The following is a 22,902-nucleotide window of genomic DNA, read 5'->3' as shown; positions in this document are numbered from 1 at the left end:
ATCTCTTCTCCCATTGCTGCCTTCGCGATAATACTCCCACCGTGATGATTAACTCATACCTCCCACAGCATACAAATCCGCTCAAAGAAGGCAGATCTCACCCGCCATTTACAAGGTTCAAAGGCAAAGTACGACGGAAATGCTCGGCTTTGCGGACAATCCACCTCATTTTTGCAGCAGCAGGCTGGTTGATAATATCATACTTTTTCTTCTGGACTGGTTCTCCAATTTCGGATGCAATGAGTACGCAGACGACTTTTGGCATGGCCAAGGACACACTCCGGCGGATTCAGCCCGCTATTGCAAGATCTGCAGAGATACGGTGGCAGGGTTCAACATCGCAAAATAAGTTTGAAGAAGAATTCATTGCGACGTCTCTAGTGGAACCGCATGCCAATGTCAAGTCTACAGCAATGAATGACCAAGATTCACAGCAATCTGTCCCGAAGACCTCCAAATATTCCAACAAGAATATGGAGTCGAGGCATACGTTCCCGAATGACTTCGATACCGCCCTCGACTACCTCTTCTCTATAATTCCCAACGAAATGTACCTCCGAGAGCTTCTGCGGCCCGTGATAGGCACGGGTGCGGAGAAACTGCGTGAACTCGGTCTACGCACGCGCGCATACAAACAATTCTTCGAAGCCTGGGAGAAACTCCACCTCGTCACTGAAGACAGTGATAATATATACGTTCGGGAGGATCTCGTCCCCTTCATCCGTGCCAAATTCAGCGAGCAAACCTTCCCTGAGACGCTCCACAAATATGACTCCTATCGTCACTTCCTTGCCAAACTCTCTGCGCTGTTGTTTCCGTGGACGAGCCCATACTTCGGAGATCATATGAGCCTGCACGCATCCTCGTACCATGGAGGTCGTGGCATCGTGTTTACGGCGGGCGAAAACCACGCGCCCTTCCTCCTCGCAGCCATCCCCTCCCTCCGCACCCTTGGTTGCGAGCTGCCCATCGAAATCATGTATCTCGGCGATAGAGACTTGGGCGAAGACTTCCGAGCAGAGCTCGAGGCTCTACCGGGTGTGACAACGCGTGACCTCTCCGCCATGGTTAGCGATGAAGGCTGGTGGCTCACCGGATGGGCGGGTAAACCGTTCTCTATCCTCTTCTCGTCTTTCCGCGAGGTCATCTTAATCGACGCCGACGCACTGTTCTTCGTAAATCCCGAAACGCTCTTTAATGACGAGGACTACGTGCGCACGGGCGCACTGTTTTTTAAAGATAGGATGATCATGCCCGAGAGCAAGAAAAAGTGGCTACAGCAGATCTTGCCAAAGCCGATTTCGAAACTGGTGCGGCAGAGCAGGATGTGGACGGGGGAGAGCGGGCACATGCAAGAGTCTGGTGTTGTAGTTGTGGATAAGTGGAGACACTTTGTTGCCTTGTTACTGGTAAGTAGAATGAATGGGCCTGATAGATATGGGGACAAGAGAGCGGGGATTGTCGGGACTTATGATATGGTCTATGGTTTGTTTCCGCCCTCGCTTTACCCATCCCGTCTATTTTACTAATTTCTGCGAAAACACAGGAGACAAAGAAACCTTCTGGATCGGCTGGGAGCTCGCTGGTGACACCTCCTATGCTTTCCACCCCGGCGCAACTGGCATAATGGGCGTAGTTCGAGACCTCGACAATTTCAATACGACCAACGACCTACCGGCCTCGAATCTCAACCAGGGCTTTACAGCTAGCGCCACGAAAAGAGACCGCAAAATGGCACCGGGCCATGAATCCGACCTCACCATCTGCGCCCCACAACTCCTCCATCTGGACCGCAACAAGCGCCCTTTGTGGTTCAATGGGTGGCTATATAATAACAAGTATGCGGGAACCAAACGAACAATCGGAGAGTTCGACGTGTTTATGGAGGAGCCGAAGGACTTTTTGGATCCAGGGGCGTGGCAGTTAGAGGCAAACAATATGTGTTGCTTGTCAAATACGGCGACACAAGAGTTTACGAAGGAGGAGACGAAATGGCTGGGGGAGTTGATTAACATGGCAAAGATAAAGATGAAATGAAAAAAATTATTACTATCTATTCGAGATACAATTTCCAGGGAAAGAGATCGAGCTGCATTTCAAAGAGAATAGGTGACTCTCATGTTGCTAGCAAGCCTAGGAGCATTAAGCTCAAGACCATATCGCGGATGAACTCTCAAGTAGCATGAGACAGGTTTGGGGCCATTCTTGCGCCGTGGGTTTTCCGTCTGCTGTTGGGGGTGAAGTTGTCAGGATATATTTCACGATACACCTGTTGTAGTGGTTTTGCGGATTTGGGTAACAAAAACTCGCAAGGAGGCTTTGGGTGCGACTCAGTATAATTTCAAGACTGATAGCTGGCACCTGAGACTCAGGGACCAGCGGAATAGTTATGTATAGACGCCTTTTCCCCGCTCGACTCACGTCAATGCCTGTGAATCCATGCGCGACAGCGAGCTAGTGGTCAAGCCTTACAAACCAGCATGACAGTCGCAGCATACATCACAGTACAGTAGTGGGGCCCGTACAGTAGTCCTCACAGAAGTGGTGTAAATTGCAACAAATTGGACTCAAGCGGCCAGTAGCACGTGCGAGGACCCATATTGGCGAGACGCGTAATCAAATGTTCACCGCATATTTGTCTTGTCTGATATCTTATATTTCCAATCTGACGGACAGGGATGATATGCACAGGCTACCTGCACCTGCCCTATATAGGATTAGCCGTGGCCTTGGTGTTATGGTTTGAGACAACTTCTGTGTGTAAAACATGGAAGCCAATTTCAAATCTGAGTGCACGGAGTTGCAGTTTATCGCATGTTATCGCATGTAATATGGTGTTTTGGGCCGCACAGCCGGTCTGGGTGCGCAGCTCGACCTAACCAAACTGTCAAATATTGCCCCAAAAAAAAGAGAATTTTGGTCTCATTGGGAAGCATCCAGTAGGTAGGTAGACAGTGTGCATAACGCCGCCGAAGTCTATATCCAATCCAGACTTTAGAGGGATGGTATGAGAAGGTTTGGTGAGTAATGAAGTCGTTTTACCCTGACACATTCCACACCGTTAAAACGTTAACTTGACGTTGATTGGCGGCTAATTGTTCCATCCCTGGATAGCATTTTCATTGGCCTTTGCGGACCCTTCCCTTTTAGGACGACCGCTTGCAAGTCTGATCTTGGTATGCTCCATTCTCAAGTAGAATTTTCGTTTGGAATAGGTCCAGGTCGTCATAGAACGGCATGTCTCTTAAACCGTAGCCGTCCTGACGGACTATCGTCCGATTACCTAGGTATTTTGCTCCTGAATTTCGCAACAGGGTTCGACATTTTTCCTTTCCGCTGTCTTACGAACCAACTGTTTATTTTTATGAATCGCCACTTGGAGGCTATGTGAGCGTACTCTTTGCATGCACCGTCGATTTCAGCGGCAATCAAGAATGCCGTAGATTTCATATTCTCTTCAAGTGGAAGTCAACTTTAGACCATTGGGAAGTCCCTCATATAACGGCCGTCGGCGAGTTACAATTGAACGCACACATCAACAACTCACAATATAGGAATACCAGCCGGCAGCGTGGTGCATGGGCCGATGTGGTGAAGCACTTGATCAATTGTAGACAAACACAACGCCCATGCCGTCATCAGTTGCAAGGAACCCAGTCGATACACTGATGACTCGTAAGCGACGAGTCCATACAGGCTCCATGCATCTTCGGAGTGCAAGAGGGGAGTATTGTAACGGGCCAGGGCTGGATGTCGGCCATGTACGAGTATACAAATGCCGTTCAATTTTATCAGTATATCTAGATTGACTGCATAGTCGAGACCCTTTTCCTTCCTCTAAGCTTTTGGTTTGCTACTCAGGGCCAGCTCGGACCGAATCAATCTCGCTTCAGCCCTTCTCTGGATGATCCAGCAGAGCGGATATCGCAGTCAAATAACATCAATCAAGAATTTTATGGCTTCCAGTGTTTCTTCGTGAAGTTTTCTATGCACAGTAAACCGTTCCCTCTACACCATTCCACACACAGGGGGATCATCATTGACTCGCAGATACATGAATTTTATCTAATCATTTTTGATTAACGTAAATCACTAGCGAGCGCGCCATCCAAGCGAGCGCGCAACCCCAAAACACCATAGTAAATGTGATAAATTTAGATCTTAATATCTCAACAACGATATCTTAGTGTAGGATTTTATAGTATCTTCATAGTATTTAGACTATATCTAACCTATTTAAAAAGTTTGGAAATCTTGGAAGATGTTACTTTTCTGATATATATATTTGTTGCATGTACATCTGTGTTTTTTTAGTAATGCAATAAAAGAACTTTTTTATGTTGATTTCAATTAGTTTTACTATTCATTACAAATATTAATAGCTTCATACTAATAATCAAGTAAAATTAACATAAGTTGTTGAGATATAGAGTTACGAAAATAATGTATTTATATTGGTGTTTTGGGGTGGCGTGCTCGCTTGTGGATTACGTTAGTTATTCAGGGGCCATGATGAGCTAAGGTTTGAATCTTTCATTGCCCAGCAGGATTGCCCTAAACACATCAAGGATCTAGTGGCCCCAATTCAATGATAGGAAGGGCCAAGGACGACTCGATCTTCGGCGTGTTTCAGCCCCCCAGCTACAATCAACAAATAAAATATTGATTGATCGACTGATTGAATAGAGAGAGTGTATGTGGCTATCTTAGAGCTCTGCAGTATGTCGGTATGTCGATGCGCGGGGTGTTCCGAGTATCAGGAAACCGACAAGCCAGACCGGCCGCATCGGCCGCATCGGCCGATGCGGCCGCACTTTCCGAGATAACACCGATTCCATGTTCGCGACAGTTTTGCCCCATAGATGATTTTCATAAGTAAGGAATATAAAGGAGCTAGGTTTTGCTTTTCGAGTTGTAACAGGCACCGTTGAAAAAAGATGAACTCTTCTCTTCCAAAAACCTACAAGGCAAGTAAGTACCCCTTCCTTTCGATCACAGACACTTCGCAGACTCCAACATCTCATGACTATTCACAGTTCAATGCCTCAGCCCCAACAGCTCTTGGGAACTTGCCACACTTTCGCTGCGAGCCCCTGCCCCATCAGAAGTGCTTGTGCGCGTGCACGCGTCTGGAATCTGCAACTCCGATCATTTCATTAAAGACGGAACCTGGCCTGGAGTTCAATATCCACGCGTTCCGGGCCACGAGATTATTGGCCGCATCGCCGACGTGGGTACGGAGCTTCTAAGAACATCTACAAACAAAGACCGCTTCAGAATCGGCGCTTTGGTTGGTGTGGGTTGGAATGGCGGTTATTGCACCCAGTGCGACCTTTGCCGCAAGGGAGAATTCTGGACGTGTCGGAATGTGGATTATACTGGCTTCACAATTGACGGAGGCCACGGCGAGTATATGTTCGCACCATCATCTGCCATTATTCACATTCCAGAAGAATTTCTGAGAGGCGCATCTTATGCTGAGCTTGCCCCGCTCTGCTGTGCCGGCGCAACTGTTTTTCATGCCATATTGACCTCAAAATGGTCTCCCGGGGACTTGTGTCTGGTCCAAGGGGTGGGAGGGCTAGGCCACTTGGCAATCCAGTACGCCAACAAACTTGGAATGAAGGTGCAGATGAGAGACTTTGCCAGACAAATATGTATAAAGTTATCGCTAATCATGTATCCCAGGTTTATGCCGCCTCGTCGACCTCTTCAAAGCGTGACTTAGCTTTGTCTTTAGGTGCTTTGGAACATATTGACTCGAGCAAGAGAGATGTTGTCGAATATGTGCAGTCTCTTGGAGGTGCAAACCTCATTATTTGCACTGCGCCACACTCGGACAGTATCAGCGCAATTCTTCCGGCTATTGCGCAGAACGGTTAGCTTATCTGCCTCTCTCATCTACGTTGTGGATTTGATCCTAGTTCTCGTACTGACCTCCATCCTAGGGGTAATCACACTAGTCTCCGCTGCTACGGATGGAAATATTCAAGTCCCCAACCTCTTACTCAATATCAACCGTGCCACCCTACGTGGCTTTGCTTGCGGTTGTGCAGTGGACGCTGAAAATTGCTTCAACTACTCTGCCATCAATAAGGTGAAGGCAGTGGTCCAGGAGTTTTCAATTGAGGAGTTCACAGGTGCCTATGACAGCGCCATAAGTGGCACTGCATGCGTACGCAATGTTATCGTATTTCCTTAAGAAATTGGTATTTGAAAATAAATATTGCAGCAATGTCCTTTATATAGGTAAGCTGTTTGAATTTATTCATGCACTATTTTCTCGATCAACTCATTTAATCTACATCGCTGAATCTCTGGTATTTGCCGGCCTTGTATTTACTTTTTACTTCCGCTTCCTAAGTACACAGCGGCTGTGTCTTCAAGTCACGGTCTGGTAGCGCCTCGGCCTTGGCGCCGATGTAACATCAGTCATAAGCTTGTTAATGGTATCATTCAAAGACCATCTTTGAGCATCTCACTCTCTCGTCTAATTACTAAATGATCTCAAGCCGTACTCCAGGCCAGATCAATGGACTGGAAGATTACGACAGTCTTGGCCAGGCTAAGCTTCGATGCAGCATACACCGTGAGACCGAGGATATAAAAGAGATGACTAGCCCCTGAATTTATGTTTATGAGAGTGGCACCGGCCTTGAGTTCCGTGTTCATGAAACCCTTGAATAACGGAGACGCCACCTCTCACGTTGATCTCGAAAGATCGCCAATAGTATTCTAGGTTGATCATACAGCATTTTCCGCTGGCCGTAAAATCGCGAGGTAAAGACCTAAAGAGCATTCAGTCAAATTAAATTAGGAATAGAAGACGGACTTCCTCACCAGCAACAGCCCAGCGGGGTTGTATTTGCTCCAATGCGTTGACAAAGATTCCATGTGATTCTTGCATCCAGCTGTCTCCAGATTCTCTAGCGTACCAAGCAGATGTAGCAGCTGCTTGGTAAATACAGTTACAGGCCAGTGGCCCTATATCGCACAAATTCAGACGTTTATCGAGCCACTGGACCAAATGTGAGCGTATTTCAGCTGTGAGAGACTTCAGCTCCTTGATCGATATCGTTTGCATCTCCGTTTCTTGCACTGTGTTCGTCCCTCGATTGGTGCCAGTGCAAGCGTACAATTCATGCAAGGCAACCATAGCCGTAAAGCCTAAACATACCGACAGGCCATAATCGGATGAACCAGACGCAAACTCTTTCTTGACTTTCGACAAAAGAGAGCGGAGGGTCCTATTGAGCTGCAGCGCATTTTCAAAGCGGTCAACCCCATTCAAAGTATGCTGATCGTCTCTGTGTTCCAAAATGCGCCCTAACAGCAGGCCCATCTGACAAAGTCTTCCAAATGAGTCTGTCTTCACAGATGTAGCCGCAGTGACGAAGATTGGTTCACTTGGAGCGAGCTCCCCGCGATCCCATGCTTCAGTATCACAAGGTAAAGAATCGTGAGGAAGGAAATCTTGTGAACACAGAGACCGGCCCATGAAACCAGCATTTACAAATCTATGCGCAGTCAGCACGATTTCCAGCTGGATACGCACAGATGCGAAGAGGCTAATTAACGAAGTCAATGAGCCGAACATTCTCACCTATCAAGGACAGTGATGCTGTATCTTATTCTCCTCTCTTCCTCGCATTCGCTCCACGACAATGAGCGTCTAAAGAGTCTAATGGACCCTTCACAACCAAATCCTAAAATCCGAGCAAGCTGAGCAGCGTGACCGACGGAAAGATAAGCTGCTGGATAAATCCCATGGCCGATCTCATACAGCGCTAGAAGAATTACAACCTGAAGCAAGCGAGTGGAAGCGAATCCTGAAGATTCCATCTGAGCACAAAATTTCTTGGCAAAGATATAAATCGGCGAAGACGAGGGACGCGAGTCAATGCGTGGATGTTCAGACACAATCTTCATACAGGCAAGTAGCAGTATGGTGTCAGCCGGAGGCTGCAGGAGACTTGTGTGAGAAAAAAACCCGCGCTTCCAAATGATCGGGAACCATGGATGAACGACTTTAAAATAATTGCTTGCGACCTCGTGAATATCCGTCGTCCTCCCCAGCAACGAAAATAGCTCTTGAGGGGGCGGCAAATCAGGGAAAGCTATAGGAATTTGCGCATGTCGCCAGGTAGCCGTGTCCAGAAAAAACATCGACAGCGAACGCTCCGAAACGCTCTCTTGGCCAGACCAGAGAGATGAAGCCGGCGAAGAGACATTTGGGGAGTCGCAGACCGCGTCTGAAAGCAGATGACCGACAGGTTCCACGGACAAAAATTGGCTATGAAAGTGAGAGGGTAGGTCGTCGCCACGTGACCGAACTACACCAAGAGGATACGCGTATGTGCACGGGCGCTTGCCTCGTTGACAAGCGGAGCAGCTGGGCAAGACTTTGTCACACTTCCGTTTTTGCGCCTTGCATGACAAACATACTCGCGGTGCCCCAACGGGCCGGGGGTCTGTCGGGTCCATAATGCGAAAGATGTGAATAGTAGGAGGTGAGGATCTTGTGACTCCGCAGTCGATCAACCGAGTCCGGCGGCCAGAAACAAGCGGTGACCAAGGGTCCACGAGTTCTTTGAGTAGGTACAAAACCGAATTTATTTGGTAATGGTGGTCCCCTGAGCAAGGAGTAGTTGATAGTTCATGGGTAGTTCATGGATAGATCTAAGGAGAGTGGTCACTGGTAGCAGCAAGAAGTGAAGAACGGTACTTAAAAATAAAATCCGCCATTCCGGAAATATCACAGACACCACAGCCTTCGTTAACGAGGGGCATCCAAATTACGTAATATGAGCAATTATAGTTAGTTAGTTAACTATAACTAATTAAAAATGCCATGTGATCTGCAGTGGATTAGATTATATAATATGTGCTGTCCTTAGCAATTCCCCCATTCCCGCTTGGCCTTACGTCAGACGTCGAGCACGCTAGAGATCCTTTCTCCGATTTCCGTCTCTCAATTCTGCCACGCGCTCCCAAATTCGCATCCTTTTACTTAACTCTCGCTTCACAGTCTTTACCCAGTTCCTTAATCGAAAGCTTGTCTGCTGTCAACTAGATGGCCCATAGAATGAGTCAAAGAGACAACACCCAAGGCCCAGGCAGCGACGCGCAACGCAAGAGAGCGCGCCGCAATTCTTCCCTGGTCGAACCTGAGGCCTGTGATCAGAATCAGCGCAACGTACGAGATAGTGATCAGAATCGAACAATGGGTAGTGTGTCTGGACCAACATCGCAGCATCCCGTCACCTCATGGACTTCCACCGTCGCCGCCTTCGAAAGAGACCCCATGTCTGATCAAGTACAAAGATACAAAGATTGGCGCCGTACGTACCTTTAACCCGCGGATTCAGTTTGAAGCTAATCAAGCTGCCACTACATGCAGGAAATGGGTCTTTGAATGAGAAGATCTGTCGCGTTTGCCTGCAGCCTGGCGATCTCTATCCTTGCCGTACATGCAGGCCAGCATTTCATCTCCGTTGCATCCCGCACGGCTCCCTGCGCGACTCTCAAAACCGCATCTTCTGTGCTCTTTGCGTTCGACGTGGCTGGAATGTGGCTCCTCCTGCACTCACACCTCCTTCTTCTCCAGGGCCAGCTCCTGCGCGACAGCTAGATGCCACCACGACACCTATGGCCACAGATACGTCCACAAGGGCGACATCGATTCCTAGCCTAGTTACCGGGACGCTTGAATCTGACGCACATTCGCAATTTCCTACTGTTCAGGAAGGGCATGGTATTACGGAGAATGTTTCGTCCCCTAATTCTACCGACTATCGCGCTCTACAACCACGGCCTGCTGCTGTAGATATTGTGAGCCAGTTGAATATTGAGGCGCCTGGCGAAAGTAGCGATCACAATGCAGGAACACCCCGTCCGAAGCGACAACGCAAATCTCGATTTGCTACGCTTCCTACTGAGGTTGATTCGTCGCTAGCCGTTCTCTACCGCGAATTGGAATCCGTCGCCTCCCTCAAAGCACAAGTGGAGGATTTGCGGGTTCAAAACACACAACACCTGCAGGTCCTGAAAATCCGCGATAACAATATAGCCTCCCTGCGCAGAAATCTAGACAACCGAAAAGGTGAGGCTGAAGAGTTGGCAAGATTACGAACGAACAAGTTCCAATACGACTCACTTTTAAAGGAAATTGAAGAACTCCGGTCAAAGAATGCACAGCTTGAAGCAGACTTGAAAGTCTCAAGGGAACGGACAGCAGCGGCTGAGGAAATTGTGAACGATTGGAAGGGAAAGCTTACACAGTTAATCGGCACTTCTTAGCGCTCATGTTTAGTAATTAAGGGTTGAGACCAGAATAAATGACATCTTTACAATATGGACCTCGCTAAATAAACTACTAGGGAGGTAAAACGTATCCCGGTCTCTCCCATCGGGGGTTGGGTATTCCGAAAATGTCTTCCCAAACCACCCAGACATTCAAATTTTCTGACAGCCCCCTAATACCTCATAATGACCACTTAATGTACCTGCCGCGTAAAGAGTCGGTATAGAATTTCCGAAAGAATTAAGTGATTAGATTCCCTTCAAATGACGGGATCTGTAGCAATGCAGGCCCTCGTGTTCAGATCTCATTTGTCATCGACTTAGTTTAGTTCCCAGCTGTTCGCATTTGTCATCGGAGTTATCGGTCCGCGGCATTTGTCATCGACAGAGACTGGTCTATTTTATCATTGCTCCTCCCTAGAATCTGCCTCTCGTCTTGTCTTAAGGTCTCGGTCTCTATCCAAGTCGCTAAATATGTCTGCCCAAAAAGCCATTGTCATTACTGAGCCCGGTAAGGAGAGTCTGGTCACTGATCATCCCATCCCGATTCTCCGGGACGACTATATACTCGTCAAAACAGTGAGCGTGGGGTTGAATCCCACCGACTGGAAGCACATCGCTTCTTCCGCGCCTCCGGGTGTGATAGTGGGCTGCGACTACTCCGGAATCGTGACTGCCATCGGTAAAGATGTCCGCAAGAAGTTCAACAAGGGCGACCGTGTCTGCGGATTCACGCACGGTGCCAATGCTGTCCAGCCCCAAGACGGCGCTTTTGCTGAGTACATCGTGGCAAAGGGTGATATCCAAATGAAAATTCCCGATAATATAAGTTTTCAGGAGGCTGCCACACTTGGCGTAGGTATCTACACTGTTGGCCAGGCCCTCTATCAAAATCTGAAATTGGCTCTGCCTACCGATCCGATTAAGGATCCGACCCCGATTCTTATCTATGCTGGTTCTACAGCCACGGGTACGCTCGCGATTCAGTTCGCTAAACTATCTGGCTACAAAGTTCTTACGACCTGCTCCCCGCACAATTTCGATCTAGTCCGCCGTCTCGGTGCGGATATAGTCTTTGATTACAAGGATTCCACTACTGCTGCCGAGATCCGAAAGTATACCAACAATGATCTTAAGCTCGTCTTGGACTGTATCTCCCTTGTGTCTAGCGCACATTTCTGCGACAACGCTCTATCTACGGAAGGTGGCGAGTACTGCAGCCTTCGGAACGAGAAGATCGAACGCGCAAATGTCAATACTCGGTCTATCCTTGCATATACGGCCATCGGCGAGGCATTTAACTTTGGCGATATTCCGTTTCCGGCCAAGCCAGACGACAAGGCCTTCATGGAGGGCTTCTTGGCTATTGCTGGGCCGCTGTTGGCTCAAGGAAAGATTAAGGTTCACCCGCCTAAGGTTGGCATAGATGGCCTGAAGGGTGTTATTGATGGATTGCGGCTGTTGAAGGCGAACAAAGTCAGCGGAGAAAAGCTGGTTTATAATGTGGCTGAGACTCCTTGAATTGTGATATACTCGGAATACCGGTTTAAGCGACAGCGGAAGCAGGTACAGAGTCTCTGGTCGCTGCATCTCTATACTATTTCCGGTCTGGCATTTCTCCTTGAGCATAGCCTTCAGTGGTGGTCTCCGTTGTCACCGCCGGGGTTCCCAAAATCAGATCTCCAATTTAAGATTCAATATTCGAAAGGATTTTGAATTTCACATCAGCCAAAACTTCATTTCTGTATGCGGCCACCAGTTCATGCCTTGGCCGGGCTGTAGAGCTCAGCAAAAGGTATGCGTGGGAAGGCGAGAGAAGGCTCGACTGCGAATAGAGGAGTAAAGAGAAATGACTTCTTTTTGTCACCGAGCCGTTGAGTCCATGTAACAGTAACAGGACCAGCGTTAATTAGAGTGACGAGATGAACAAGCTGGCAGAAAAGCCTAAAATAATCCCGCCAGCAACTACTAAAGGTTCCAATCAATAGAGTTATCCAGTGAAATTTGAATATCTAGTGACCCTGTGAAATGCATTTAGATGAGATTGCCCGCTAGGACCATCCCTCAATAGCTCTATTAATTTCAGGCCATCGCTTTCGACATGAATAGGGCCTCCTGGGTGTTGTAAGTGTACTTCAGATCTAGGTGCCAGTAATTCGGAGAGGTAGGCTTCGTAACCATCCATGCTTTGTCAAGCACTTGCAACACCTCTTCTGGGAGAGGACCCTTCTGTAGGTCCCGTAGATTAGTCTCGAGCTGGTCGAAGCTACTAACGCCGATCAGGATACCGTCTCCGCCACCGTTGTCCAAGTTAAGTGCCGAATGGTAGCGCACCCAGCGCAGTGCGGTCTCCACTAAAGTCAAGCCGTGCTTTTCCACCACAGGCTCGATAATTCTAAGAGCATCAAAGTTCGCATCTTTGAAATAGCGTTTGCGATAGATGGTACCCGTGAAGGTATTGTCACTGTATCGTCCTTTGGCAGGCACGTCGTGTGTTTTGTATTTTCCAGACAAAAGGCCGCCAGCAAGAGGGTTGTAGATGACGATATCGAGACCATAGCGACGGCAGGCAGGTATCAGTTCAGTTTCAATATTGCGAGCTATTTATTCAGAAAGCGGTTATTATCAAAACCCTGTAGAGTCCATCGATATCACAGCAATACGAGGCATTCGGTTCGTATTACATACTGATAGCATTGTACATTGCTTGATAAATGGTAGGTCGCTTCCAGCCTCGCTGAGCACAGAGAGTAACGACTTCCGCGACTTCAAAGGCCGTATAATTACTCAGACCCAGCTGGACAAACTTGCCCTCCTTGTGAAGATCATTGACAGTCTCGAGGGTCTCAGCAAAGGGAACCGAGCGATCCGGGGCATGAAGGTAGAAGATGTCGACCTGGTTGGTGTTCAACTCCTTGAGGGACAGTTCGAAGTTTTGGCGTAATACGGCAGGCTTGTGCGCTCCCGGTTCAAGCGGGTACCATTTCGTCGCGAGAGTCAGACCTCGTTCTTTCCAGTTTGCCTTGGCGGTGAAGGCTTCCTGTTTTCCGCCTGCATATATGCGAGCGGTGTCGACTTCGTTGAAACCTTGTTGTTGGAAGTGGTCCAGGCAGCGGTTATACTCATCAAGTGAGGTGATGCGAGTATTGTCGGTCTCATTGGGCCCAAAGCTCATTAGTCCAAGGATCACCCGGGGCCGGGAATTGTGCGCAACGAGGGGCATTGTGACTAGGTTGAAGAATTCCACTTGACTTCGGCGTTTTCGAAGGACAGGGATCGGTCTTAGCAGAGGAGACTGATGGATTATGGCCTTGAAATGTCAAGAAAAGCAGTATATTATAAACTTGTCCACTCGGGACGGTCAATTTGTCATCCGGCTACAATTGATTTATAATCTCCTCGGCTCCCCTCGTTATTAGTTTCACCAGGCCGAAGGAGAAGGATGGAATTTAATGGGGCTGATCGCTTTCACCCAAGGTCTCGCGCGAAAAGTAAACGTTCCCAAAATATTGCGCGACATCGACTGAGGACAGCGGGTTCAATGAATACCCGTTCTTTGCCTCCGGCCTTGTGATACAAATTGATGACGAGAGCCTTGCGAGATTATAAATCAAATGCAGCAAGGTGACAAAAGGCCGTAGAGAATAGACCAATTAACGTACCGTCTGGCTGCTTTTCTTGCCACTTTGTAGTCATAATCCATCACTTTCCTTTGCGGTGACTTTCCAAATGACCGATACGGTCAACTACCGGTATTGACACATAATACACCTATGGCATAAGACTCTCAGGGATCGACCCACTTTCATGGATTTCCCATTTGTTTCCTCCAGTAATTACATCATGACCCAATGCAATGTTATAAATCTTACATATTTGGTCCCCTCTCTAGCCGTAGCTTGGTAAAACACGCATCTTCCTTCCAAATAAAATGGCAGGTGAAAATGTCTCGAAGAATATTGACACGTACGAGTCGGATCCCACCGCCTACTATGTCGGCTACAAGGATGCAGACTACGACAAGCCATTCGCCAAGTATTTCAATTTCAACGTCAGTCCAATCAGTGATGAACTGCAGAAGGGCATAGTCAGCAGTCCTTGGGCGAGTGCTCTTGGTAAGAGCGATGGGTTTTATATAAGAAATAATGACCACATTGATTCATTAACAGCTACATAGGCTACGAAGCAAGTGAGGCGCACGACTTTCTTCTCCGCCCAGGGTACTTGCCCTTCGAAAATGGCTACCTGAAGACTCCACAAGGAGCCTGGATGGTTGCATGCCGTACGGATATGGGTCAAGGTTAGCTGGACAGATTACCAGGCCCCAGATACGGAAGAATATAATTGATGTTTTGTTTCTTTAAAGTCACTGGAGAAGCCTATGACTGGTGGTTTGCTTGGCACTCTGTTGAGTCTGCTAGGTGAGTCGGGTGACTCTTTTGGCTAGAGCGACATGTGTTCCACGGTCTCGAAGCATTTACGACGCTGTTCTCAGCTGATCCAAAACAAAATATAGATATAAACTTTGGCATCCGACCGCACACCAGTACAGTTGGCGCCACCCAGAAACCTTGGATTGTACAAACAAATCCTACGCCGAGCGATATTACAACACGTTTTCTTTCATCGACGAATACATCGGAAATGACCACTCAAAAGCCACGGTCGCCTTTATCGAGCCCGCTGACCTAGGATTTGACAAATCCAAATGGGCAGCTCAAGGCATTGAAACCATTGTAGTAGCGAGGGTGGGACTAACAGGTAGGCATTCACGAAGCGGCACTAGATACACGTTTCTAAAATATTTAACAGGACATGTTACTGAGGGGTTTGATGGGATCTCCCATGTTGCTCACCAAATTCGCCGTAAATCAGATGGTACGCGGGAGATGCGATCTAGATTTTGGCTTGGGCCAGGTACACCTGAGAGCGTTGCTCACAATATTTGTGTCCATTGTGGAACTGAAATGCCTCGTGAGTTCATCGCCCTATGACTATGGATAATTGAAAGTTAATAGTTGATATATTATTCGTTCAGACTTGGCCAAAATCTTGCCCAGCCTCTTCAACGAGTTCAAGGACCAAGTCTAGTAGTGCGAATTATCTTGCAATCTCGTCAATTTGATCATATTTTGATGTACAATGTGGAAAATTGTCTCTGACAAATCGACTTTTGAGACCTCGACTGAGGAAATATGGCTTTCTCCAGGATGATGAGTTATGGTGAACACGTCATAATTATAAGACGACTAGGATGTATTGTCGACAAACAGTAGCCTTTATTCCGACCTTAATGGCAGATTGAGGCTAAAAGAAGAAGATTACACGGACAATATGCAATAGATCAGCGGCTTGCTGTTTCTCTCCACATAAGCAAAGTTGATTACCCTGACCCTATCGCTAGCTTTCCAAATGAACAAGGTATATCAGGAAGTCCAGCTGTTTCCGAAAGCCCTTTTCCGCAATACGAATACAAGCACCGGAGCATGAATCAATGACTTTTTTCCAGTTAAATAAGCTGTTATTTCTTGTTACTTATCACAAGATTCTCTATTTTCACCACGTTATTAGTGAGAAAATCTTACATATTCCTTCTTGCTCATCTGTGAAGCTCAGTGTAACCTCATGCGTAGATACGAAATAGTTTGATTATATAAAGAAATTACAATACAAACTTGAGTAGACATCAAGTGAATAAGACTATGTCTTTGTCAGAATGATACTAAAGATTTTACTCCAAATTAGAGCAACCAACAATCGTACGGTTTACGGAATAAAGCTCATAAGCCACTGAAAACGAAATTTGAGGTCAAGAGGATTTCAAGATATGTAATTTTCATCTGTCTGAAGGATAGAGAGGCTGACACATCCTCCGCTGTCTCAAAGAGATTCATACAGGCTTTTGGCTCTAATACGTGGTCCAAAACGGAAAAGTAGCCAGGGAATTGGCATCAAGGTTAGAGCGATAAACCCGAGAAGACTACTGGCCCAATGGATACCTAGTCTTTCGTACACTGTGAAGATTTAGAACTAAATCAAGATGACACAATGATTATAAACTCACTTTGAATGGTGAAAAGGGGAAATACTGCCGCAAATGTATAGCGCGCAAGGCTGTTTGCGCTGGCGGCGCTGGCAATAACACTGCCTCGGTAGGTATCAGCCATGTATTGGAAAGCCGAGACAAAGATGCACAAGTTTCCCCATGCAAAAACGATGATAGCAGCAGCAGGACTCGCCCAAGATATGCTCGACCGGGCTGTCCAAGCATACCAGAAGAGGCCTATTGGCAGCCCAATACTGCCCATCATGGCAGCGTATAACCGGTGCTCTGGTGCTACCGAGCTTGCTTGATTCTGTGTAGTCTGCCGATTGTATATAAAGATATCGCAGAGCAATATAGTGAGCAGTGCTAAAAAACATCCGATAATGATAGATGCAAAGACGAGGCCCTCTTGTTCCAGGCTAAACTGATAGACTGTGCCAAAGGTGTATGGTACAGCGGCAAAGAAGCTGAACAGGGTCCCGAATTCGGCCGCGATATAAAGGCATAACAAGGCAACAATTGGCTCCGCAACCAGCATATGCAGCGGCCGAATTAGAGAGATCCGGATGAAGGATTTGAACCTATCAGAACGGGACTTGAATGTTTTTTGCTCGTCATAGCAGGGCCTCTCTTTGTTCAACCGGTGCTGGATTACTGGATGGTATGTCTCCTGGTTCATCAATACTGTGATGAAAGAAAATATGGCAAAAAAATCAACGTCCATTGCGTCCAGCGCCAGCCCTTTCGGCTGACCACGTAACCTCCGATCAAAGGTCTTGTGGAAGAGTCAGCACCGTTGTTCTAGTAGGAAGAAGGAGCAATGGTTATTGAGTGAAGGGGAAAGACTTGCCCACAACCGGGACCAAGGAATGGCATTAAAATGTAAAGGGCGACCATTTGTCCACGCCTTCGAGGCTTGAAAGTTTCGACAATGGATCCAGTAGCTACAGCCAACGAGGGCGCCCAGAAAAGTCCCGCTAAAAAGCGAAGAATACAGATTCCAGGAAAAGTTGATGATAAGCCGGCTCCGAGCGTGAATAGTGCGCCAAGTGGTGTACCCCACAAGTATACCGGATAACGTCCTATTGTCTCGGAAAGAGGGCCACCAAGGACTGGCCCAAAACCAAGAGCAAGAGAATACAGACTAAGCGGCAGCAAAGCAACCGTGCTGCTAACATGGAAGTCACGCTCAAACTCTGAGTGGGCTGGCGACATAATAGAAGTGCCGAGAGAGCTAGTTCAAACTTTTGAGTCAGCTTTGCGATCATCTAGAGGGTGAATCTACGGGAAACGAACGTGGTAAATGCCATCGACGACAGCATAAGAGCTTGCAGGGCTTTTTTCCATGCGGGCCAGTTCAACGGATTGTGCGGATCATGGCTCCAAGAGGCGGATGTCTGGGGCAGATTACTCTCAACATCCGGGGTTGAAGCTGGCGATATTGTAGGCCGAAGTACACCAGAGAGACTGATTCTCGTCGCACTCTCTGCGACAACCTCCGAACTGTCGTTCTGGGACATTTTCAAGGATCTGAGCGAAGACGGCAAAAATATATTGTCCGGTGTGCCGTGAATTCGAGCGATACAAAGGCACACCTCTAACTGTTGTGCTTGGGATGTTTTTCAATCGAGAGATTGTTGTTTGGTAGAAAAATTTAAATTTGTCATCGAAAACTCCAGCGCTAAGTTAGTCAACTAAGCCTGGCGGGTGATTATAAATCAAGGCAGGCAGTTAACTGACGTAATCGGTCTTGTGATGATAAATTCCTGGTGGGCCTGACGTAATCTTAAGTATTGTATCCAAAGCTGTCTTGGTGACCTCCTAGAATGCTGAGTCGGGGTGGTGTCTCCAAATAAACGTTGGTGTCCATATCGGAAGCTGATGCTTTGCCTTTAAGTACTAATTACTACTTCCCCAAACTCGAAATGAAATGCTTGAAGAAAAGCTTAGCACGGACAACGAGGTAGGGGGAACACATTCACCAAGCTACAATATTCTGGATGCAGTCCAGTATTTCACGTAATGTTCTCAGAGGACTCAAAGCCTTCCGCCAAAAGACGCCTCAAATGGAGTTCCAAAGCAATCTGATCGACATAGGCTCTCACGAGATTTAAATTCTCATGCATGGAATTATCCTTGCCGAACCTTCACTGAGATCTTTGTGCTCAAGCTTCAAACTTAACAACTGGCTCGTCGGTCCAAATCGGCCTGTGCTCCTGGTAGCACTTGATCCGAACCTTAAGGGATCTGGCATTATGCACGCGTTCGGCAACTCTGGCATTTTGCGGAGAAAGCAGGCACCGACAATCTGATGTTTCGTAATCACCTCCGAGACCTCGACGCGTCTATTTCACAAACCGACCGCTCTTTCATTGCGCCATGAGGCATATATGCCGCAATCGGCAAGAAATCCGAAAAGTGGATTACGATGATAGCGTATTCACGTCATACCTAGGCTCAGAGCGCGGTCGCCGTAGTAAGAGTTATTTCATGTAAGGGCTTCTCGGCCGTCGGGAAGGACAAAGGCCGAGTGATGGGGCTAAACGAAAACTTAACTGAACTACTATGTCAGCAATAAATTTTAACTTAAATTGTTGGTTGGTTAGTTACTTAATGTTGCTTCTGCGTTACTGAAAGTCACATAAGAAGGGGTTTTCTTTTGTTACCCACATCGCTCCGTGTTATTATCTCGCCTTAGTTGGACGTCGTTTGTCCCTATATTGGTTAGAGAACCCTTCTCGATATTATCATCTCATGTTCATTTGGTTCAAATTATCCCTTGCTCAAACCGATCGACTCTTCTTGTGCCTTGCCTCTCATAATGGCCTCCCTCGCAATATCTGCCGATTTCCCCTTTACGAAGCACCACACGCCCGTGCTAGATTCAACAATGGCCTACGTTGACACGGGCCTACCAACTGCAACTGCACCGACAGTAGTTTTTCTTCATGGCAATCCAACATCCTCCTATCTGTATCGCAACATAATCCCGCACGTGTCCCCAGTCGCTCGATGCATTGCCCCCGACCTCGTGGGCTTCGGCAACTCAGGCAAGATGCCTTCTAACAGCTACTATTTCCACGATCATGTGAGGTACCTCGCTGCCTTCCTGGAGGATGTCGTTCCCCAAGAGAAGACAAAGAAACTTTTCCTTGTAGTCCACGACTGGGGCTCCGCCCTCGGTTTCGACTGGGCTAGCAAGAATCCTTCCCGAATCGCAGGGCTTGTCTTTATGGAGTTTATCTGCGCAGGTTTATCTCTCAAAGATTTTCCTGAGGGGGCTCGCACTCTCTTCGCGGACATTCGTACTGAAGAAGAAGGGCGCAAGTTGATCATCGAGCAGAATGTCTTCGTCGAGGTCCTTCTTGGTCAAACTGGGACTGCGCGTGGCCTGAGCGACTCTGAGATGCGGCATTATCGCGAACCGTTCTTAGAGCCAAAGAATCGAGAGCCGGTATACCGGTTTCCGAATGAGCTTCCGTTAGATGGACATCCGACGGGTGTGGTGGAAATAGTAGAGGACTATTGGGGTTGGATGCAGAGAAACGAGGTACCGAAGCTGATGTTCTGGGGGGAACCCGGGGCGATTATTTCTGTAGAAAAAGTCAGGGAGATTGAGGCCGGTTTGAAGAATGTTCGGAGTATAGGAATTGGTGCTGGAAGTCATTATCTACAGGAGGATAATCCGCATTTGATCGGAGCGGAGACGAGCAAATTTGTGCAGGAGGTGCTGAATATGGCTTAGCCCTGTCGTTTTCTATGGAGTCACCGTGGATTTGCATGCTGGATTAAGAGTAGGCTTATCGACGTCCTAAGTACCTCTCTGGGCTTACTATTCCCACGAATGCCTGACGATCTCCATCCTTGTATCAATTCTGACTTGTTGAGTGAACTATTCTTTGAAGAAGAGATAACAGTGTCAGATTCGAACTTCATCTGCCTAATTGGCAGTATTCTCCTCCCACCACAATATGGTACCCCCTGGACTTGTGGCTAAGACATAAGTGCCTTATGAAAGCATCCTCCATTTCTGGCACATATTGGTCCGGTATGTGTGCTTGAGTACCTAGAGGCAGTCTGCTCTGGGATGTAGTCATCCAGAGCGAGGGATTTGAACTGAAATGATTGAATGGATTTTGTATGGGATCATTGGTTTCTCGGATCGAGGGAGACATTCGCAAGCTTCGGTGGGGAGGAGACACAACACGAAATCCGTCATCTCTCAATTGGCGCCCCAGCCTGAAAAGGCACGATGTACAGCTTAAGATATATCCCGGCGCCGCGAGCAATCGTGGTGTGTCTGGCCCGGGATCCTCCAGTTTAATTTGACTCAACACGGGTAACTCGTGAGGTCCAGAGAAAATAAGGGGCCTCGCCATGACCCGGACTGACCCTGGGCCGTGAAATCTAGTGTGTGACCCTCCAAGCGACACTTATGGACTGTATATGCGTAATTTTTGGGCGCCTTCCACAAAGAATATATTAACCTTCGATGAAAACGATGACTAATATACAAAATTGTTTCTTATAAGTGACCAGTTCTATGCCTCATCATGAATGAATCATTATCCTTTAACGTTTATGTAATTTCTATTTTTTCATTTTCTTTTTGAAATATGTCTGTTTAATAACTACATCATTATACTTAGTAATAGTGAATTCTCTCTCGGTAGCAGTTAAAGAGAATAAAAGTTCAGATGATCAGGTACATAAATCTTTTCGGATTTAATGTAAGACTGATTAGAACGAGTTTGGGAAGGTACGGACCACTCGTATATGTCGTAGTTATATTTATGCAACAGCTGTTTATTATGGCATTATGCTTAGCAAGAAACTATATATAGATATTTGATTCTGCTGATAACTAGTGACTTGGCAAGCAGATATACGTTTCAAAAACTTTTAAACCATGCCATTTCTGTCCATTTACCCGATGTACTGTATGGCCAAGATGCTCAGTTAGCATTGAGTATTTTCAATCCATGGTGCGGAAAGACTATATCACAATTCAAAGGCGACAGCATGGAGGTCGCTGCGCTCAGTGGAAGCAGGAAGGATATAATGAACAAATGTAGTTAGGGGAACTAAGCTGGGCGGAGATGTAGATACAAAGAAGGAGAGAAGACGGACGGAAAGGAGAAGAGCCGCTAGTTCTGGTTGGTCTGGGCAGTCAGACAGCAGCAGCTGCAATCATGAAAACTTCAGCCCAAATTAGGTCTAGGTTCCCATAGAGGTGATATTAGGAGTCCTTAGCTGTAGAACAAGGCTGATTCCTCATCAAGTTTCAGGTTATCCAATCAGCACGAAAAGGGGCATTCGACGGTTTGAGATCCTTGTCCAAAGCTCGAAATGTCGATATTGTAGCAGTCCGACTGGGTGTAACTGGCGCCATTGTACTGGAAAGTAATCCCATCAATAAAACCGAGACCAATACTCTGGGCGCCGTAATAAACGGTTGTGCCATAAATCGTTTGCAAGTCGCCAGAGAATCCAGGGCTGTCCGTTCCAATGGAGCCCCCAGAAACTATGGAGGTACAGTTGCCATTAACAACCGAGACTCCTCCGCCACCACTAGTACCGACCCAGGCGGTCCCATATGGCCCCTCGGGCATACCAGTCAGACTAGCCGTAGTCAAGACAGCACACTGGTCTTCTCCAGGATCATTGCAGCCCTGGAGAGACTGTCTCTTCATTATTGAGGGCTTAGGCTGCGCACCAGTCAGCATATCTTTTCCATTTCTTTCTTCTTTTTTTGGGTGGTTAGAACCAACCCTCACTAGAGGAGAAGCACCAACGGCGCCAAGCGCCATAAATATGCTGAGAATCGCTATAGGCTGCATATTTCGGGTTCGGAGTTAGGTGACGGCCTAGGGTTTTGCTTTGAAGTTTGATATAAGCTGGAAATATCCAAGTGGTCTTGTCAAGGTAGCGAGGGATTTCGGATTTGTGTTTGGAGGAATGATCTTGTCTTTCATGAAAAGGGGATTGGGAGTCTTTATATACCTTGACCTTCTCTCTCTTGAGATAGCTGGCAAACGTTATGGATTAGATGCAGCAAGAGTTTCAAGCACTAGGTGTCTAATAGGAATTGCCTATTGCGGACGAAACTCTCTATTATACAAGTTCCCAGTGATATACATTGGGGTCCAAATCTTCTAAGTGGAATTGCCTATTACAGAACGAAACTCTATATGATACATGCTCCCAGTGATATACATTGGGGTCCAAAACCTCTAATCGGAATTGCCTATTACAGAACGAAACTCTCTATGATAACATGCTCCCAGTGATATACATTGGGGTCCAAACTTTCTAATAGGAATTACCTTTTATAGACAAAGCTCTCCATGAAGGTTACGTCAGGATCAACAGGATCTTCGAGATAAGCAATGGGGTCCAAACTTTCTCATTCACTTTGAGCCAATTCTATACTCCCTATTGACTCGGTTAACTGCGTCAGCACATTACCCAAGTCCTGACACAGTCGACAGTGCGTCAAACAACTCAGTTCTTCATATGCAGATTCTATTTCCAAAGTTCTGCCGCGTGTTCTC

General features: G+C 47.1%; 10 protein-coding genes across 10 annotated transcripts; 6 read left to right on the top strand and 4 right to left on the bottom strand.

Annotated features, from left to right (window-relative positions):
- Positions 1 to 44: 44 nt before the first annotated feature.
- On the top strand, positions 45 to 2,037 carry N7510_006596 (alpha-mannosyltransferase; the record flags this gene model as incomplete). The annotated part of the gene is made up of 2 exons (XM_056978522.1): positions 45 to 1,485; positions 1,547 to 2,037. The coding sequence occupies 2 exons, from the start codon at positions 45 to 47 to the stop codon at positions 2,035 to 2,037; spliced, it is 1,932 nt and encodes a 643-aa protein (XP_056834554.1).
- A 2,900-nt stretch (positions 2,038 to 4,937) lies between these two features.
- Positions 4,938 to 6,202, top strand: N7510_006595 (uncharacterized protein; the record flags this gene model as incomplete). Its single annotated transcript, XM_056978521.1, has 4 exons — positions 4,938 to 4,971; positions 5,037 to 5,626; positions 5,689 to 5,878; positions 5,949 to 6,202. The coding sequence occupies 4 exons, from the start codon at positions 4,938 to 4,940 to the stop codon at positions 6,200 to 6,202; spliced, it is 1,068 nt and encodes a 355-aa protein (XP_056834553.1).
- Positions 6,203 to 6,808: 606 nt separating this feature from the next.
- N7510_006594 (uncharacterized protein) lies at positions 6,809 to 7,597 on the bottom strand (the record flags this gene model as incomplete). The annotated part of the gene is made up of 1 exon (XM_056978520.1): positions 6,809 to 7,597. The coding sequence occupies one exon, from the start codon at positions 7,595 to 7,597 to the stop codon at positions 6,809 to 6,811; it is 789 nt and encodes a 262-aa protein (XP_056834552.1).
- A 1,488-nt stretch (positions 7,598 to 9,085) lies between these two features.
- On the top strand, positions 9,086 to 10,299 carry N7510_006593 (PHD finger protein; the record flags this gene model as incomplete). The annotated part of the gene is made up of 2 exons (XM_056978519.1): positions 9,086 to 9,341; positions 9,401 to 10,299. The coding sequence occupies 2 exons, from the start codon at positions 9,086 to 9,088 to the stop codon at positions 10,297 to 10,299; spliced, it is 1,155 nt and encodes a 384-aa protein (XP_056834551.1).
- A 477-nt stretch (positions 10,300 to 10,776) lies between these two features.
- Positions 10,777 to 11,823, top strand: N7510_006592 (zinc-binding alcohol dehydrogenase family protein; the record flags this gene model as incomplete). Its single annotated transcript, XM_056978518.1, has 1 exon — positions 10,777 to 11,823. The coding sequence occupies one exon, from the start codon at positions 10,777 to 10,779 to the stop codon at positions 11,821 to 11,823; it is 1,047 nt and encodes a 348-aa protein (XP_056834550.1).
- A 561-nt stretch (positions 11,824 to 12,384) lies between these two features.
- N7510_006591 (aldo/keto reductase family protein) lies at positions 12,385 to 13,525 on the bottom strand (the record flags this gene model as incomplete). The annotated part of the gene is made up of 2 exons (XM_056978517.1): positions 12,385 to 12,902; positions 12,991 to 13,525. The coding sequence occupies 2 exons, from the start codon at positions 13,523 to 13,525 to the stop codon at positions 12,385 to 12,387; spliced, it is 1,053 nt and encodes a 350-aa protein (XP_056834549.1).
- A 708-nt stretch (positions 13,526 to 14,233) lies between these two features.
- Positions 14,234 to 15,393, top strand: N7510_006590 (uncharacterized protein; the record flags this gene model as incomplete). The annotated part of the gene is made up of 6 exons (XM_056978516.1): positions 14,234 to 14,417; positions 14,480 to 14,602; positions 14,669 to 14,723; positions 14,855 to 15,063; positions 15,115 to 15,180; positions 15,341 to 15,393. The coding sequence occupies 6 exons, from the start codon at positions 14,234 to 14,236 to the stop codon at positions 15,391 to 15,393; spliced, it is 690 nt and encodes a 229-aa protein (XP_056834548.1).
- A 789-nt stretch (positions 15,394 to 16,182) lies between these two features.
- N7510_006589 (major facilitator superfamily domain-containing protein) lies at positions 16,183 to 17,563 on the bottom strand (the record flags this gene model as incomplete). The annotated part of the gene is made up of 3 exons (XM_056978515.1): positions 16,183 to 16,316; positions 16,367 to 17,123; positions 17,195 to 17,563. The coding sequence occupies 3 exons, from the start codon at positions 17,561 to 17,563 to the stop codon at positions 16,183 to 16,185; spliced, it is 1,260 nt and encodes a 419-aa protein (XP_056834547.1).
- Positions 17,564 to 19,169: 1,606 nt separating this feature from the next.
- On the top strand, positions 19,170 to 20,093 carry N7510_006588 (Twin-arginine translocation pathway signal; the record flags this gene model as incomplete). The annotated part of the gene is made up of 1 exon (XM_056978514.1): positions 19,170 to 20,093. One exon carries the CDS (start codon positions 19,170 to 19,172, stop codon positions 20,091 to 20,093), a length of 924 nt encoding a protein of 307 aa, XP_056834546.1.
- A 1,552-nt stretch (positions 20,094 to 21,645) lies between these two features.
- N7510_006587 (uncharacterized protein) lies at positions 21,646 to 22,188 on the bottom strand (the record flags this gene model as incomplete). The annotated part of the gene is made up of 2 exons (XM_056978513.1): positions 21,646 to 22,056; positions 22,120 to 22,188. The coding sequence occupies 2 exons, from the start codon at positions 22,186 to 22,188 to the stop codon at positions 21,646 to 21,648; spliced, it is 480 nt and encodes a 159-aa protein (XP_056834545.1).
- Between the last annotated feature and the right edge of the window lie 714 nt (positions 22,189 to 22,902).

Source organism: Penicillium lagena (genome assembly GCF_028827675.1).
Source record: "Penicillium lagena strain IBT 129212 chromosome Unknown utg000003l_segment0_segment0, whole genome shotgun sequence".
In the NCBI taxonomy this organism is placed as follows: domain Eukaryota; kingdom Fungi; phylum Ascomycota; class Eurotiomycetes; order Eurotiales; family Aspergillaceae; genus Penicillium; species Penicillium lagena.
This window is presented reverse-complemented; position numbering and strand designations above follow the sequence as displayed.